Source organism: Haliotis cracherodii, unplaced genomic scaffold, assembly GCF_022045235.1.
Source record: "Haliotis cracherodii isolate W230 unplaced genomic scaffold, xgHalCrac1.p SCAF_5, whole genome shotgun sequence".
NCBI classification, from domain to species: Eukaryota; Metazoa; Mollusca; class Gastropoda; order Lepetellida; family Haliotidae; genus Haliotis; species Haliotis cracherodii.
The window spans coordinates 36495822-36510131 of NW_027266308.1; the positions used below are offsets into that span (position 1 = coordinate 36495822).

The 14310-nt window shown below is 41.5% G+C and overlaps 2 protein-coding genes across 2 annotated transcripts; one reads left to right on the forward strand and one right to left on the reverse strand.

Moving 5' to 3' along the window:
* The first annotated feature begins 2030 nt into the window (after window positions 1–2030).
* On the forward strand, window positions 2031–7896 carry LOC139444097 (papilin-like). The gene is made up of 7 exons (XM_071225003.1): window positions 2031–2144; window positions 2794–2890; window positions 5039–5124; window positions 5378–5471; window positions 6129–6353; window positions 7177–7332; window positions 7607–7896. Exons 2-7 carry the CDS (start codon window positions 2806–2808, stop codon window positions 7777–7779), a joined length of 819 nt encoding a protein of 272 aa, XP_071081104.1. The 5' UTR covers window positions 2031–2144; window positions 2794–2805; the 3' UTR covers window positions 7780–7896.
* A 4623-nt stretch (window positions 7897–12519) lies between these two features.
* Window positions 12520–14151, reverse strand: LOC139443667 (sialidase-like). The gene is made up of 2 exons (XM_071224610.1): window positions 13586–14151; window positions 12520–13288 (listed from the first exon to the last, which is right to left on the reverse strand). Exons 1-2 carry the CDS (start codon window positions 14149–14151, stop codon window positions 12520–12522), a joined length of 1335 nt encoding a protein of 444 aa, XP_071080711.1.
* Window positions 14152–14310: the final 159 nt, after the last annotated feature.

The window sequence follows — 14310 nt, forward strand, 5'->3', positions numbered from 1 at the left end:
GTTCCCATTGCAGGAGAGCAACTGATTGATAAATTGTTCTTCAGCTTTATCTTACAAAAGAACAATTAAATGACTTTTTAATGTATTAATTGTTTTCAAGGATTTTTTGGTATGTATTATCAATCAATCAATCAATTGACCAATCAATCAATCAATCGACCAGTTGACCAAACTCTGCATTCAATATGGTCATAGGCCAATATACATTCCTGAAATAAATCGGTCTTTGCATAAAGTAATAATCAGACCATTTCTAATGTGCCCAGTGAATTTATTTATTCGCATGAATCATGAATAATCATTATCATAGTTCCTAAATATTTGTAAATTAGTAAAACATACTATCTTTCGTACGTCATTACAAACTGGACAAATGTAACAATATCAAATATGTAACACTTGTTTATGCATATGTATCAGAATGTCTGCTCGGATTAGCAAAGTTATAACAAGGTAATTTGGCCAAGAAGTTTAACTTAAATTTCAGGATTTCGATGATCTGATATCGTTCAAATAGTCAATTCCCTTCCACTGATTTACCCACCAGAACTAGGAATAAGAGAGACCAGTGAGACCACTTCGTATTTTTCATATTTAGATGTTTTGAGCATAAAGATTCAGAATGACAAACACTCTCCACAGGCCTGTATGACAAGAGGGATGACTTTAACCTAACAAAAGTCAACTTTCCCTTCATGTCGAGCAAATTCCTGAAGTTCCAGGCCCTGGTATCTACATTTCACACCTTTTGAGTTACACTCGAACATACTCTTTCTACCAAGATTTCAAAGAGCTTCCTGCAACTCATGCTCAGAAGCTGTTTGATCAAGGTTACAACATTCAAGGCATTAGTAAAGCTTTCAAACAGTTTTATGGTAGACACGTGGAGGACATTTCCAAATGTCCGGTGACAAAAACAATGTCGGATACAATTCCCTATTTTGACTTGTACCATATGTTATCGTGGTTTTTTTAGATGAACAACTGACATGCTTTTGGCTGTGCTGGAGACGGGTGCCAAAGATGGGGCACCTTTTCGCGAACACCTGGTCTCATCACTTTCTGATAATGATTCATACACACATGCTCATGATATGATCGGAAACGTACAATCGACTCTCTTTTCTTATGAATATGGAAATTATATTTAAATAATAGGATATTGCTTCTCTCTTCTGAGGCTTGGAAAGAGTTTAGTATGGACCCTCAGATCACGTTTGAGTTTTATCTATATTTTGGCACCCCCCCCCCCCCCCCCCCCCCCCCCCAATGCTTTTGTATATTTAATTAAAAGCGGTAAAACCCATTCCATAATCACAACAATCGAGCCCCCCCTCAACCCCCCCCATAGCCCCAGCAACTTGAGGATACACCACCATATGTTGTTATCCATTGCATTGTTTGTTTAGTTTATAAATTATTAATGTTTTCATAATTAAAGTTAATGTACCATTTTCGCCCAAAACTCAAGTATCTACATAATATATAAAACAACATTTACGATTTATGAATATGAGTTGATCTATCACTTTGTAATGGAAAGGCGACTCCCACATTCGTCGACCTCATTTAATTATCCAACCCATCACAAAGCAATGTATACTGAATGTAGGCGTATTTTCGATTGAAATAAAATACAACACTCATCCCTCAGAAAACTTTTTTAAAGTATTTTTATTACTCCGACATTGTTCATTTCCGACCCAGTACAATCAGAAGATACCAATCCTATAGACAATTTCATATACTCTGATTCACGAGACAGTGACTCTTAATTCACCACCATGCGACATGTTCAAATCTAGATACGTTTACAAAGAGTATCATTGGACCACACTTCTAACGTCAGCAGTACCGAAATAGCATCCGACAACGTCAATATAGCTAATGCGACAGCGTATTCCTACTTCTAAATTTTAATTGGATGGGTAGAAGCTGTCTGTGTGTACCGCCTGTTTGAACACATTTAGGTTGGTTTGTTTGCTTGTCTATTGTTTCCCTCTCCTATAAAAGACGTATTGCGCGGAGAGATGAACCAGATACTTTGAGTGCTTGCAACGACACTAAGAAAGACCCACCGGAACGTCGACTGTGCGCTTACCTCCACGGAGTGTTTTGTATTGGAGTATAGCTATATTTCAAAGGTGAGTTCTGTTTATTGAATCATAACACTTTAGTAATTTTCTTATATTTTCTTATATTTCATGTATGTTTTAAAGAATGTCATCGGAATGATGTTTCTTGAATATCGCCATGTCATTTAACCACATTGCCATGTTCGTATTAGACAGTACCTGACAGAACTGGGCTAAATGTAACATTACATTGTACTGACAAAACTTGTACAATATTTCAACTGGATATATACTGAAACTATGAGACTTTTCAGGTTTTCTCTGTATTAATACGGTATTAATAACTGACTTACTGTCGTGAAAGTAGACATTAATAGTGATTCATTTTGATAAAAAGATACAATTACTAAAGGTACTTGCGTATGTATAAAAGCTTAAAAAATAGTCATTTCGTTGTTGTATATCTGGTTATTAATTGTGTCATGTGACCCGAACACATCAAGAAAAGACTGAAATCATTATTATTTCTCTAAAGTTGTTCGTAATCGGCATTGCGTTATTATATTGTTTCAGTATATATTTTGGTTCAGATGTGAGGATGTTCCTCCTCAAGTATCATGTTTTGTTTCAAGCATCCCACCAATTTCGGCGTAACACTGTGTCGAAAAAATATGTAACTCTCAGATCAGATTCAGAACCACCATTTTACCTTTTTCAGGTTTGTAACAAGATGCCTTCAACCGTAGTATTCTGCCTTATGTGCCTCGTCACTCTATCAGTTGCAGCAGAGCCGTTCGAATATTTCAAAGACTTAGGTAAGATTTTCTTAATGGAGATTAAAAATGAATTACGCCGCACATAAATATATGTAATATGTACTTCTGAAAAGAAGTTACAGAACACCCTACTCCTTCATATTACTATAGGGGATCTGTCATGTCATGCTTTGACAGATTGAATAAATATGACGTAATCGGGTGTCCTTTAACTTCTTTTCAGTAGAATATAGATATGAATACAGGTGGATTCACTTAATGAATGGTATTACCTGAACCTATTCTTGTACCGGGCATCACATCATTTGAATCTTAATCAACTTGTGTACTCTTGTAAAAGTAAGATATGTCAGTTTCTTTCAGATGTCCTTTCTAAATATTAATGGCCATTCATAATCTCGAATCATGGTACAGGCGGTATTATCATGTTCGACTCATGACCGTACATCGGTATTCCCAAGTGAAATTAGGATCAAAGTCACAAAAACTGTTTATTACAATAAACCAGCTGTGCGCTGTGTAATTCTGAGAACTTGTTAGTACAACGTTAAAATAATTTGTTCGGATGTAAGGGTGTAAGTAACACCACACTGGTCATTAGAAGATGTCAACTGTGAGCTGTGTAATTAAAGGTACACATTTAATTATTATAACTACATTCAGATGTAAGGTTATCATTTCAAGTAGCAATGAAGCGTATACAATAAATCTTTAGAGAAAGTTTGTATAATTAGTATGGCTAATGTGCAACTTCCAAAGACATTTAATAAAGTTAGTTACGGATAATATATAAGCTACGACAGTAATGAGATCCGAATGAGAGATGAGATCGTTACAGCATGTTGAGAAGAACGTTCCACATATGTGTGATTTAAAACGATACGAATGTCAAGGAGAAAAATGTGAAGGTTTGGAGCATTACGTTCTCCTGGAACCCCACATTCTTTGCCGTTCTCCAGACCATCGATACTAAAATAATACAAGAACATTCTACTATTCCCCTTTCGGCGTGTCTGATGCAACAGAGTTCCATGAAGGCGATCATAGACTTTCCCAATAGGTATGCTGCAGGGAGGTGCTATTTTCCCTCCCTTGTTCATATAAACTCTCTACGTCTCGTCTCACCTGAAGACCAGGCAACCCAGGTGTACCCTGGCGAGCGAGTACACGGCAAACAGCGTTAATAAGGATGTGTACACAGCGATCTGTACTCACAGCGCTAGTTAGTTAAGTCGCAGATGCGTCAGTTAACATCATGGAGTATTTGATGGTTGCGTGTCTCAAATGGCAATGATGTGTTAAACATGGCTGTTTTGTTAATGTGTGTGTTCTTCGTTTGTTGATCTCTTCGGCCTGGATTGTCCACGAATCTTCCTTTTCCTATTGTTGGGGATGTCCCTACTCATATGTAATTTACTTTCAAACCGTGGCAGTAATTTTAAACTTAGTTATATAGACATTGTTGAAGGTAGACTTCGGAAAGTACATGGCGTCATTCCTCCGCAGAATACAAACTTCTGTTGGAAACAGGGAAGAAATAGTGTAAAATAAATGAACAAACGCTTAGTTTTGAATGCAAATTATGTGAGTGACAGGTGCTACCGGTTTGGCAGGGCATGTTCACCTTTTCGCGAACACCTGGTGTCATCACTGATTTTTCAATCATCCGTTCGCATGGTATTCACAGCTATTTTCTCCACCCAATGGAATCTGTTTCTGGAGATAATCAAGATTGATTATTCTCTGGCGTTAATGTTTTATGTTTACGAGAAGTGATAAAGAAGAGAAATAGACATGTCAAGACGTAAAACACAAGAACGTTGTTCTTTGTCTGTACTGGAATGCTAACTGTCGACGGAAGGTATTTTAACGAACTTTAATGCTGTGAACATATGGTACGACCACTCATGGTTGAACGTGTGACATACAAGTGGCCCTGTGGCTGAAGGTCATTTGACCTGCCAGGATCCGCTGACCCCGGGTTTGAATCTTAGATTCGTCTTGACAATGATTCAGTACCCGTGTTCGAGGGTTCCGCCAAGTTGTAAGACCTATGTTATTGCCCATCCCTCCCCCACCCCCCACCCCCCCACTTTCACACACACACACTCCTCACCACTTCACCCCCACCACACCACACCCTGGACATCATGCTGTCAATATTTAACTGTTGTTTTTCTCTTCCAGTTTGCAAGAACTTCCGATGCGGCGACGAGATATGTTTAAAACAGAAAATTTGGTGTGATATGTGTTCCTGTTCAGATGCATGCTCGGTAAGCTATCTCACATTGTAGTGTGCTGATCCTGGCACACGCCTGAGGGACGCAACTCTGTAGATTAACGTAACTGTGCCTAGAACGTCAAGGCAACCTGTCACATATTTAAGAAGTAACTTTTGTTAATAAACACACAAATCAAGTTTATTTGGCTTGGGTTATTTCACTTTTTATGACAGAGGTTTCAATTCAGGGATCTCATACCGAACAAATGTCGTATTTCATTTCCACAATTTGGTTCTTTTTTCAGAAGGTCAGATGTGGATATGGTCAAGTGTGCAAGACGGTCAAGTCGCGAGGCTGGTTCGCTAGATCAGTAGCAACATGTGTTGACAACACTGATGGTGAGTGAAGGATGAGAGAAGTAAGTGAGTGAGTGAGTGAGTTGAGTTGAACGCCTCTTTGAACTGCTTTCCAGTTGTACGGTGTGTCAGCTTATGGCAGAAGGAAAGCCCGAAGTGATGCGTGTCTCAGACGTTTGCTACTTTGCTGAAACCCACGAGGACGGAAAGGGTGCTGACACACCTAGAAACATAATGTTGGCCGAACCGGGTTTCGAACTCACTATCATAGGTTCCTGGCGTACCCAAGGCACATAACTCTGCACTCACTGCACTCAGTGAGTGAAGCGCTGAAGACATACCGCACATCGTCACACAAATGATCATTGTACGCAAAAACACCCCCACATATAGATGCATCGAAATGGGTCGGGTGATAAGGCTTGGTGACTTGTTTATTGCGTGTCATCGTACCCAGACGACGTGGGGCGTTGCTCAAGATATCAACCATTGTTTTACCAGGTCCAAACTCGATTACGCACGTTATATAACTTATTTTTTGCTGAATGCAGCCTCAAACAGCAAATTAACAAACCTATATCCCACTTTCAGATCGAAACAGTGGCTGTTAACATTTTCTGAAACCAATATAGAGGAAATAATAAGTATGCTTTACCTAGCATTTGTAAATAATAATGATAAATAATATATAACTTATAGTTCAAACGAAAATCGAAGCAACAACAACTAGAAAACCTACGACCACGTCTACAACAACTACAACCACCCCGCCAGCAACCATCTTCCAAAGGAGCCGCGATATCTGCAACAACGGGCGTTCCTGCACGTCAGATGCCGCTTGCGACTTCGGCGACTCCTGCCTAATAACCCCACAGGAGGTGACCGGCACATGCTGCAAGAAGGAAATTGTCAACCTGAGGCCACGTGAGTTTTGTCTATTTACACTACTAATTAACTATTTAACGCATTTGCTATTCGCGTGCCTTTTCAAGAGTCATTGCGTTGATGTGGGTGAAATAGTAACGCTAGCAATAATGATAATGCGATTTGAACTAACATACAAGTTGTTTCTCAATATAAACATCCCACGGAGTTAATATATACACTGAAGAGCACATGACAATATACATCTTAGTCGATTTTATTATGTGTTTAATATTCAGTTGAAAATATCTGAAGTTATCTAGGGGCGGGGGGGGGGGGCGATGTCGTAAACGTGCAGCACTCTTATATCTTGGAATATGCTCAACACGAAGTTAGAATTGATATCGATGAACTTTGATTATATCTTGACACAGTAACCGTTTTTTTCGGAAATATTATACAAGCTGGAGAATTGTTTGAATAACAAAAGTGCTAAATCGACTCTACTGGAAACGAGCGTAAAACTTCCATCTTAAGAAGACGGAGTATTAAGACATAAACGTACTGGGGGTACGGGTGGCCCAGTCGTTTAAGGCGCCTCGATTCGCTGTGCAGAGTTGCGAATCCCCCCAGAAACCTATGATTGTGGGTTCGAATCCCGGTTCACCCCGATTATGTTTCTAGGTTTGTCAGCACCATATCCGTGCTCGTGGGTTTCACCTAAATGGTAAACGTCTTGGATCTGCAACTCTTCGGGCTTTCCTCCCACATTAAGCTGACACGCCGTGGTATAACTGGAATGCTGTTAAAAACGGCGTTAAACCCAACTCACTCACTTACCATAAACGTACTTGATCACACAGTGTATGCTATTTGGTTGCAGGGTGCCGGGAGGCAATGAGGACTGGTCCATGCAGGGCGGGCTTCCAGAAGTACTTCTACAATGTCACCTCCTCCAAGTGCCAGGGCTTCTTTTATGGAGGATGCGACCCGAGCGAGAACAACTTCGACACGATGGAGGGATGTCAACAAGAATGTGGTTAGTATTTATAGAATGTGTTGCATCAGTTTTATTGCATGACACGATCTTCTAGATGTTATATACTGCGAATCTTAATTCACTCAAACTATAGACAATGTTACGATATGACCACGGTAGTGTGTTTGTGTTTAATGCCGCACTCAGCAAAATTTATTTATTTATTTATTTATTTATTTATTTATTTATTTATTTATTTATTTATTTATTTATTTTTATTTTTGTTATTATCATTTTTTTTTTTTTATTATTTATCTATTCATTTATTTATCAGAGAATCCATGCCTGCTTCCCCTGGACTCTGGTATCTGCAGAGCCATCCTACGCAACTACTTCTACAACACTACATCCGGGCAGTGCGAGGAGTTCTACTATGGAGGATGCGGAGGGAACGAGAACAACTGGAAGTCACTTGAAGAATGCCAACAAAGATGCATGTCTGCGTGAAGACCACGTTGATCAGAAGAACGTTCTTGCCTGCGTCATATGGCATCGTGATCATGTCTCTAGTCCTGGGTTGAACAGATATTGGTGCCAAAGGAACCAGGTGTTCTGAAATAAGACTATTGTCTGTCAGCTTAAAGCTTAAGGACATCTTGTACGTATCATTTTACGACAAGCCAATAGTTATCAATGTACACACAGAATTCGACGAAGAACAAAAGTGCTTAAAAACATTATGGACGCTTCGAATCGTGTAAAGTTTTCAAAATAACTGTCTGTTCCAGTTCAGTTTAGTCAACTTCTACAATTTTTCATTTTGTTTTGAAACCTTTTAAAGGTTTTGGGTTTTTGAATTATGTACATAATGTTTAGTGTAGAATGTTAACTTTTATACCGGTGCTACTGTATGAATGTGCGAGAAGGGTTGTTTTAAAAATCATTTTTTTTAAAATATCATGTATCATGTTTCGAAAACTTTGAGAATATTTTTGTCCATCAACGTAGTTTAACAACATCCAGATCAAACTGCTGCAAATTGTTCATTACATCCAGTCTACTTTGAAGTAAATACCATTAATGGCTAACACAATATTGTTTAATATGTTTATACATTGATGCTGGCCGTCCAATGTCTGAGTGTGAGCGTTATATTTGACTGAATGGAATATGTCAAATGGGATGTATACCAACTGTTTATATCAAAATGTTGTACAGAAATAAATTGTTGTGAAACCCACGAGAACGGGTATGGTGCTGACGAACCAAGAAACATAAACAGGGCGAGCCGGGATTCGAACATAGGATTATAAATGTCTGGCACGCCTGAGGTACGCAACGCTGCATATCGAATTGCTGCGCCTTCGATAACTGGGCGACATGGGATGATTGTCGTAAACATAATGGGGAACTCATCAATTTCGACTTTTTCATGATTCTGGTGTACTGATGCATTGATTTTGATGAAAATGAATCCTGTGACCTCAAACAACCTAACGCTGTGCATCATATGCTTGCTAGCCACGACATCAAACCATCCAACACGTTGTAACATCCATGTATGTGATTGCCTGACATCAAATCACCTGACATGTTGTAACATCCATGTGTGTGATTGCCCCGACATCAAACCACCCAACACGTTGTAACATCCATGTGTGTGATTGCCCCGACATCAAACCACCTAAACACGTTGTGACATCCTTGTGTGTGATTGCCCCGACATCAAACCACCAAACACGTTGTAACATCCATGTGTGTGATTGCCCCGACATCAAACCACCTAAACACGTTGTGACATCCATGTGTGTGATTGCCCCGACATCAAACCACCAAACACTTTGTGACATCCATGTGTGTGATTGCCCCGACATCAAACCACCAAACACGTTGTAACATCCATGTGTGTGATTGCCCCGACATCAAACCATCCAACACGTTGTAACATCCATGTGTGTGATTGCCCCGACATCAAACCACCAAACACGTTGTGACATCCATGTGTGTGATTGCCCCGACATCAAACCATCCAACACGTTGTGACATCCATGTGTGTGATTGCCCCGACATCAAACCACCAAACACGATGTGACATCCATGTGTGTGATTGCCCCGACATCAAACCACCCAACACGTTGTAACATCCATGTGTGTGATTGCCCCGACATCAAACCACCCAACACGTTGTAACATCCATGTGTGTGATTGCCCCGACATCAAACAACTTACACCTGGTAACATCCATGTACGAGATTGCCCCGACATCAAACAACTTACACCTGGTAACATCCATGTACGAGATTGCCCCGACATCAAACCATCCAACACGTTGTAACATCCATGTACGAGATTGCCCCGACATCAAACAACTTACACCTGGTAACATCCATGTACGAGATTGCCCCGACATCAAACAACTTACACCTGGTAACATCCATGTACGAGATTGCCCCGACATCAAACCATCCAACACGTTGTAACATCCATGTACGAGATTGCCCCGACATCAAACAACTTACACCTGGTAACATCCATATACGAGATTGCCCCGACATCAAACAACTAACACCTGGTAACATCCATGTATGAGATTGCCCCGACATCAAACCATCCAACACGTTGTAACATCCATGTACGAGATTGCCCCGACATCAAACAACTTACTCCTCATAACATCCATGTACGAGATTGCCCCGACATCAAACAACTTACTCCTCATAACATCCATGTGTGTGATTGCCCCGACATCAAACCACCCAACACGTTGTAACATCCATGTGTGTGATTGCCCCGACATCAAACCACCCAACACGTTGTGACATCCATGTGTGTGATTGCCCCGACATCAAACCATCCAACACGTTGTGACATCCATGTGTGTGATTGCCCCGACATCAAACAACTTACACCTGGTAACATCCATGTACGAGATTGCCCCGACATCAAACAACTTACTCCTCATAACATCCATGTACGAGATTGCCCCGACATCAAACAACTTACACCTGGTAACATCCATGTACGAGATTGCCCCAACATCAATCATCATAACACGTTATAACACGGCTGTGGGTGATTAACCCGACATCAAACCTGACACGTTGTAACATCACTGACAGAAATAGTTTCCTAACTTAGTCAGTTTCTCTGTCCACTCAGACACTAACATGTTATTAAACGTTACTAATAAGTCAGTGTGTTTATTGTCACTAACTGAAACAGGTTAAGCAGTAATCAGATATACTTTCATTGTCTGCTTCCCGTAGGAGCGAAATGCTATTAAGCATACAACAACAACACATTGATGAAGACAAAACATTTTAAACCTGCATTCCTTTGATTAGTAGTCTTTCACTCTGCCACCCGTGCTATGGAGACTGCTGTCGTCATAAATTTCAGTTTTCCTAGTCACCATAATTAGCATGCTCTATTTGTACATGCTCTTATGTTAACATTGTACGTGTTAAATATGGACGTGCCTGTGAATCTGCACATCTAATTTCACTGTATATATATATATATATATATATATATATATATATATATATATATATATATATATATATATATATATATATATATAATATATATATATATATGTATATGATACATCTCATCCATATTTGACTTATAGCCTGATGATATGCACTTTATTAAATATAGTTACTGTAGTATTCCACTTCTAAACATGGTATGGGGTGTTTAAATTCTAAACATGTTCAGGGGTGTTTAAATTCTAAACATGTTTAAAGGTGTTTACATTCTAAACATGTTTCGATTATGGGGATGTTGTGTTAAGGTGGTGTTAAGGTTATGATGTGATAGCTCATTTCATGTGTTTAGACCCTAAAAGTGTTCAGATACAACACACCAAATGTGCATACGGCTTAGGATTGAAACACAGTCCTAACTTCGCCTTGTATGTGTTTACACTTTGTTTTTACACTTTGATTAAAGTAGTGAATTGTACTCATTTTAATAAGTGATATTTACTGATCGTCAGCACCTTCGTGCAATCTACCGTGCACGATAGTAAATTCGTTGTTTACTAACCTTCAGGCGGCTGTTACTAAATGTGTTCGTAATATTCACCAGATATTTTTTCTCAATGATGCATGTGCGTGAATGCCCCGACTGGTGTTATGGTATGTCCCAGCCATCACAGTAGCATTGTTCTGGGGAATTGGTATCATGTCAAGTATTGCACATGCTCAGTCATCGTTCTACCTAACACGTTGCAGAGTTGTTCGACTGCAAGCCCCGCCGAACATGCACAATCAGCTGTGCTATGAGACATAGAGGAGCAAACGGATTTTCTCGGTTGTATGCAAGATAGGCACTTAAACCGTGTTACAGCTAGCATCTGAGTAGACACCAACATCTTGATTAACTAGTCCTTTAGCGGCTGATTTTGCCATTAATGCTAAAGTGCCTTCCGCGATTAGTATTTCCATAACCCCTGGCACAGCCATCAATATTACAAGGGAAATGAACCAGAGATAATCGCAGCTGGCTTATTCGGGATTAAGTGGCAGTAACGACAAATATGGTAATTAAAACCAGACCACATTAACCTTGTATGGTCGAACCGCTACGAGCCATGTCGAGCATCTGTTTCGATTGCTATAATACACCAGAGACCTTCATATCGTGGGGACATTAACCCTTGATGACAGAGTGGAGGTTGCACTCACGTGTTAACTCTTCCATTAAATCATCTCGACACAATGCTTCGCTTTTAGAACTTTAAACTCGTAGACGGATCTTGTATGTTTTGAATTTGTGAAGCGATTTGTATAGCGTTGGGGTGGAGCGTTATACGAAAGAGTTGAGAGAGGGAGAGAGAGAGAGAGAGAGAGAGAGAGAGAGAGAGAGAGAGAGAGATGGGGGAGATTTAATGAGAATGTTGATTGGAGTTGATTGAGATTGAAAAGTAATAGTGAGTGAGTGAGTATGGTTTTACGCCGCTTTTAGCAATATTCCAGCAATATCACGGCGGGGGACACCAGAAATGGGTTTCACACATTGTACCCATGCCGGGAATCGAACCCGGGTCTTCGGCCTGACAAGCGAACGCTTTAACCACTAGGCTACCCCACCGCCCCTGAAAAGTAATAGAAAGAGGGGAGGGGTTGGAGAGGGTAGGGTGCTAGTGAATGTTGGACTGCGTGGGTGGAGGTTTCTGTGTTATAGCAGAAGGAGGATGAGGAAAGAGTGTAGTGAGAATGGTTGTTGGGTTAGTGGAGATTAATAAAATAGAAAGAATGGATGGTTCGACCAGGGTTGGGGCGGTCGTGGATGTTGGACTGAGTGTTGGCGGTTTCTGAGTAAGAGAAAGAGAGAGGAGGGTGCGGAAGGGATGTAGTGAGGGTCGTTGTTGGACTTAGTGGGTTGAGGTTTCTGTGAGAGAAAGAAGGACGGGGCGAGAGGGGGAGTTGTGTAGCGAGGATGGTTGTTGGACTGAGTGCTGGATGTTTCTGTGAGAGAAAGAAGCACGGGGCGAGAGGGGGAGTTGTGTAGCGAGGATGGTTGTTGGACTGAGTGCTGGATGTTTCTGTGAAAGAAAGAAGGACGGGGCGAGAGGGGGAGTTGTGTAGCGAGGATGGTTGTTGGACTGAGTGCTGGATGTTTCTGTGAGAGAAAGAAGGACGGGGCAAGAGGGGGAGTTGTGTAGCGAGGATGGTTGTTGGACTGAGTGCTGGATGTTTCTGTGAGAGAAAGAAGGACGGGGCGAGAGGGGGAGTTGTGTAGCGAGGATGGTTGTTGGACTGAGTGCTGGATGTTTCTGTGAGAGAAAGAAGCACGGGGCGAAAGGGGGAGTTGTGTGGCGAGGATGGTTGTTGGACTGAGTGCTGGATGTTTCTGTGAGAGAAAGAAGGACGGGGCGAGAGGGGGAGTTGTGTAGCGAGGATGGTTGTTGGACTGAGTGCTGGATGTTTCTGTGAGAGAAAGAAGGACGGGGCGAGAGGGGGAGTTGTGTAGCGAGGATGGTTGTTGGACTGAGTGCTGGATGTTTCTGTGAAAGAAAGAAAGGACGGGGTGAGAGGGGGAGTTGTGTAGCGAGGATGGTTGGTGGACTGAGTGCTGGATGTTTCTGTGAGAGAAAGAAAGGACGGGGAGGGTGGGGGAGGGGTGTCGTGAGTGTTTGTTGTTGGACTAATTGGTGTCGGTTTCTGTGAGAGAATGAAAGGACGGGGAAGATGGGGAAGGGGTGTCGTTAGGGTGGTTTTTGGACTGATTGGTGTCGGTTTCTGTGAGAGAATGAAAGGACGGGGAAGATGGGGAAGGGGTGTCGTGAGGGTGGTTGTTGTACTGATTGGTGTCGGTTTCTGTGAGAGAAAGAAAGGGTGGGGGAGTTGTGTAGCGAGGATGGTTGTTGAACTGAGTGCTAGATGTTTCTGTGAGAGAAAGAAAGGACGGGGAAGGTGGGGAAGGGGTGTCGTGAGAGTGGTTGTTGGACTGATTGGTGTCGGTTTCTGTGAGAGAAAGAAAGGACGGGGAAAGTGGGGGAGTTGTGTAGCGAGGATGGTTGGTGGACTGAGTGCTAGATGTTTCTGTGAGAGAAAGAAAGGACGGGGAAGGTGGGGAAGGGGTGTCGTGAGAGTGGTTGTTGGACTGATTGGTGTCGGTTTCTGTGAGAGAAAGAAAGGACGGGGAGGGTGGGGAAGGGGTGTCGTGAGAGTGGTTGTTGGACTGATTGGTGTCGGTTTCTGTGAGAGAAAGAAAGGACGGGGAGGGTGGGGAAGGGGTGTCGTGAGAGTGGTTGTAGGACTGACTCCTGGATGTTTCTGTGAGAGAAAGAAAGGATGGGGAGGGTGGGGAAGGGGTGTCGTGAGGGTGGTTGTAGGACTGAGTCTCTGACAAAGTACAGCTTCGCATGTCAGATTACTACATTACTATGAAGGATAAACTTGATTTCTTTGCCTATTCATATGCCATTTTGTCGAAGAACACACGATATAGTTTATCTATACGCAGGTTCGTTGCCGGGTGCTCGAACGCACAATCCACATGGCTACGCGGCTTACGGAAGATACC

Bases quoted from the DNA above. Each gene is read 5' to 3' on its own strand.
- LOC139444097 (XM_071225003.1), top strand. From the start codon at position 2,806: ATGCCTTCAACCGTAGTATTCTGCCTTATGTGCCTCGTCACTCTATCA. The intron at 2,891-5,038 runs GTAAGATTTTCT...TTTCTCTTCCAG, and splicing joins CGAATATTTCAAAGACTTAG to TTTGCAAGAACTTCCGATGC. The intron at 6,354-7,176 runs GTGAGTTTTGTC...ATTTGGTTGCAG, and splicing joins AATTGTCAACCTGAGGCCAC to GGTGCCGGGAGGCAATGAGG.
- LOC139443667 (XM_071224610.1), bottom strand. From the start codon at position 14,151: ATGCGAAGCTGTACTTTGTCAGAGACTCAGTCCTACAACCACCCTCAC. The intron at 13,289-13,585 runs GTACAACAACCA...TTTCTTTCACAG, and splicing joins ACAGAAACCGACACCAATCA to AAACATCCAGCACTCAGTCC.